Source organism: Pundamilia nyererei, unplaced genomic scaffold, assembly GCF_000239375.1.
Source record: "Pundamilia nyererei isolate P.nyererei 1_Seehausen unplaced genomic scaffold, PunNye1.0 scaffold00092, whole genome shotgun sequence".
Taxonomy (NCBI): domain Eukaryota; kingdom Metazoa; phylum Chordata; class Actinopteri; order Cichliformes; family Cichlidae; genus Pundamilia; species Pundamilia nyererei.
Genome location: NW_005187493.1, coordinates 567,350 through 571,938, shown reverse-complemented (window position 1 = coordinate 571,938; position 4,589 = coordinate 567,350). Strand labels below are relative to the sequence as shown.

Below are 4,589 nucleotides of genomic sequence, written 5' to 3'. Positions count from 1 at the left end.
CACACACACACACACACACACACACACACACACACACACACACACACAGGGGTCACGGAAAGTAGAACAGTGACCCCAGCACAGACGATGCCAAACAGACAGAGGAAGTCTTTGATTTGACTAAGTGGGGGTATACAGCGGGGGCGGTGAGGGGACTGTGTGCATGTGTGTGAGTAAAGAAGGTTTTCTGGGGGGGTGTAAGGGTGGTTCGAATGAGATGACTCAATGGTGGTGATGTGATAAACTGGTACTGGGTGACACTGGTCTCAATGTCATATGACTAACTACATGAGTCTAACAGACAATCCATCCGCACCACCTCAATACTGGAACCCGTCTCGCACTTGTTATGTGGATGTACCTCACTTTCCTTTCAAACTTCTCTCTTCTGTCTGATTCATGTCCGGTGCGTCTGTCTTTACTGGTTGCACAACAAACACAAAATGTGACTCCAGTTCCTCCGTAAGCTCAAGAAGACAGCCTCAACGCCACCATGTGACTCGTCACCCTGAATCCACCAGCGATTACCATGGCAATGGCACTGCGGCACTGGGTGAAATATCATCCAAATCCCTCTCTGACCTTCAGCTACTGCAAGGTAAACACTGAAACATAATTGGCCCCCCTTAGGTCACATGGTGCAGATGCTGTTCCATACTGTTACAAAGGCTTCATCCCCGCATGAAGTTATTTTCATTACTTCCTCGCAGGCATTACAGCTTTTGCAGTAATGCATCTGTGCGTGAGGATTACTTGAGCGCCTGATTTAGACAGTGACACTAGACAATACAAATGAGAAACGGGGCAATATGTGAAATCTGGGAGAACTAAAATGTGCTTTCATGAATCTGTGTGAAAACTGATTTTAATTCCTGGTGCATGATTTTTGATTTTGTGGTATTTTAATGGAGCAAATAGATAAAGCCGTGGACTTAAACTTAAAAAGTAACAGCACATATAAAACGGATTTTTACTTTTTCATCCCATGGGTGGTCATGCAATCATGTGATCAGATATCAAAAAATCTCATTCAAGTACTGGACTGTGCAAGAGGCTGCATCGTATTAACAGTCAAACTGTCCTAATATTTAACATAAGGGCAGGCTTTGAATGAGTGCACAACTTGTGAGGGCTTCTCCATGTGACCAATCAGCCTGTCAGCCTAAGGGCACGCACACACACACACACACACACACACACACAAACACACACAAGGACATACACAATACGGCTAAACCGTGCAGTCACCCCCCAACCGCTGCTGTATGCAGTCTGCCAAATAACTCGAATACCAGGGGTCTCCACGGGATCAACACACTGACAACCCTCACACCCCACATTGCTTAGAGCACCATCAACGCCTGGCTGTGCCGAGAAACATCCACAGCACCCTTCTACACACACACACACACACACACACACACACACACACACACACACACACACACACACACACACACACACAAATAACCGGAAAATAACTGAAATTCCAGCATGGCACCCGGACTGAGCAGCAGCAGATGCAGCAAGACTGTTAAATACACAGATGTTGGGAGAAAAGAAAAGCAAACGGGGTGGGAGAAGAGCACAGAAATGAATGAAAACTACAAACTGAACAGTTTTCAGTCATACTTTTGGTGCCTTACGATGACTTAGTGGATATGATGGGAGCACACCTGCTGCTGCTGGAGCTCCAGTCGAGCAGGTAACCTACATCTTCTCTTCTGTTTATTGCTCTCCCTTTTCCTCATCATCTTCTTTCCCTCGCCCACCCCACCAATATGCATCGCACAATCTGAAACTGTCTCAGTATTGATCAGGGCTGGAGGGTGTGTATGAGGTCGAGGGAATTTGTGTGTGATGTGGGGTATGTCCTCACGGTCGGAATTGGGTTTCGTTTAGAGGACCTATTGATCCTTTTGAGTCTGCGAGAGAGCACGTAAACATGGGTTTGCCCCCAGCAGGGATATTAATATCTCTGGAAGGGTGCATGGTGCTTAAGAAAAGGGAACAGTCACTCTCTGGAAGAAAGAGGAAGGCTGGTATTTAGGAGGTAATAGTTTAGAGGAAGTCAAAGAAAATATAGAAAAGCTGAGCAGGAAAAAGTCCCTGTCCTTTGTTACAGTTTCAGTTAACTTGGAAAATCCAGAGTATCGAAAATTAAAAAGATCATTTCTGTGGAAATGAGCTATACCTCTAACACTTCTAAAACCAAAAGCTGGTAGCTAAAAGCGCCTCTGCTAATGATTTTTTGATTGTTGTTATTACCAGTTAGTTTCACAAACACAGGGTTAAACACTGTATCTGTCCATTATTATTAACAAAATGCATCAATTAGCATTTGAACATAAGCTGCTGCTCCATGAATGAATTCCCATTTTCTGAGCATGACAGACAAACATATTAATCTGTACGATAGCCTTAATTACATCAAGGCAATGCAAATCAAAGTACTAAGTTTCTGTCTAATCAAATGCTTGTTTTTGTCCCTTAATGTAAAGCCTTCGTGACAAACATAAAAAAAAAACAAAAAACCTGAAAGCTGGTTTGAAACCCTATGAGGGTAAATTTCAATTTACAGAATCTGTGTGTCTCTTTGTTTTCTCATGTGACTCTTTTAATTGGGCCTTCAGTCCTAGCAGGGAACACGAAAGAGACAAACGCACAGAAGGATGACGATATTGTTTCTGCAGAAAGGGCTGTCTCTGCTCATTTAAGAGTAAGCAGTTACAGATGACACACACAGCTGTGTGACAAGTCATCAGACATTTAGTGGAGCTATTTGTGTCCCTATGGGTTGGTTAATGACGTATTAATGATACTGCAGTAACGACAACAGGAGCTTATTGCTTGTTCAGCTAAACGGCAGGGATCGCCCATCATATGTACTATTGCAGCTAAAGGCTGTTGCCAGCATAAACCTGTGTATTATATCTCAGCATTTAGCAATCCTCAGAGTTGGCGGTCAAATTCCTGTTCACAAGGTAAAAGATGGAAGTGAGATGCAGTGAGGCAGTACTATCCAATAGGATATGTTGTGTGTGTGTAGTTTATGAATAGCTAGCAGTTCAGTGAATCCTTCCCTACAGGGAGGCAGACTGCTAAATCATTCCCCACTCAAAAAGTGACAATTCTACAAGTGCACCAGAGGCTGCTAATGCCGATGAGCAACTTATGTAGTTTCATAAAGAGAGAGCGAGCGAGAGAGAGCGAGAGAGAGCGAGAGAGAGAGAGAGAGAGAGAGCGAGAGAGAGAGAGAGAGAGAGCGAATCCTTGGTTTGAGCAATGATCCACTCACAGCAAGACACTACAAAATAGTCAGAGCACAAAATCACCACCTGACCATTTCTGGCAAAAGTTGTCATTTCCCTCCCTCAGACACGAACACTGACTCACAGGACCACAAAGACAATCGAAAGGAGCCCTTAAAATGCAGTGTGCACGCAGCTACAAGTCAAGCAGCTATTTCACATTTATCAGGAAGGAAGTCACCAGTCTCTGAAGCAATGCTGTTTTTTTGTTTTTTCTTTAAATGCTAAATATGGAAGCTGGGTCAGTTTTGTCTCACATAGGGACTTTTACAGGGGCAGGATATTAATTGCCCCAGGCACTTAAAAATACACGTATGCGACCAAAAGCCATAACCTGAGGCTTACTGTCAAAATAAAACTACGTGTGCTGTCTGTGTGATTTTCTCATACTTGAGTAGATGGTCCTTGGTGCTGCGCGTCTTTGTGAGGAATCTTTCACCCAGCTTCTCCAGGTTGCGGCTGTAGTCCATCTCAATTTCTGCCTTCTTTCGAAAGAAGTCCTGCAGGTCCTGAAGCAGCTGCACCCTCAGCTCGCACTGCTGATCCAAACACTTGAGCTGCTCCACCAGCTGAGCACGGACCTCTGAAAGGGTAAAAGGAAGGAGTAGAGTCAGAGATGACGTTAGCTTTTTGGTTAACATAGCCATGGGCCAGGTGAAATCAACACACGAATCGATGTTTAATGTGCAATCGGTCTTTGCTAAAAATCAAAGGCCTTTTCATATGTTGCTGTTGGCTATACACCACTACCATTAACACACATTTCACAACGATGTGTAAGATGTTAAAACAACCCCTTTACAGCTGACTGAATGACTGGATGTTCCAGTAAAACACCTGGCACTGTGTTGGCTTGGCTGAACTCCATTCCCCTCCCACCCGTTCGCAATGCACAGACGGCTAAGCGTGCGTGTGCGTCATCATATTTATAAGTGTGCATCTGTGAGTGGAGGATCAGATATCATCTTCCACACAGACATATCTCCAGAGGCAGTCATTTATCCCAGCTTATCACTTTTCATTTTCCTCCTGCCTCCTCCCTCCTCGCCCGCCTCGCTCCTCCATGCTGCTCTCCAGTCTGGCCCTCAAATTAATAGAGTGCACTCAGTGCAGGCACATTCAGTAACCGTATTCAATCACGGGCCGCAAAAAAGTTCTCTGGAGAATCCTGCTCATTGCAGCTACAGAACAGGAGACACAAATCATACACAGCAGCACTTCTGCACAGCCAAGGACACACACACACACACACACACACACACACACACACACACACAC

At 44.6% G+C, this 4,589-nt stretch overlaps 1 protein-coding gene across 3 annotated transcripts in view; it reads right to left on the bottom strand.

Annotated features, from left to right (window-relative positions):
* Positions 1–4,589, bottom strand: part of srgap2 (SLIT-ROBO Rho GTPase activating protein 2) — a 56,218-nt gene that overhangs the window by 20,967 nt on the left and 30,662 nt on the right. For all 3 annotated transcript variants that reach the window (XM_005739455.2, XM_005739453.1, XM_005739454.1), the window contains exon 2: positions 3,702–3,894. In XM_005739455.2, the coding sequence (XP_005739512.1) occupies positions 3,702–3,894 (193 nt within the window). The remainder of the gene's footprint in view (positions 1–3,701; positions 3,895–4,589) is intronic.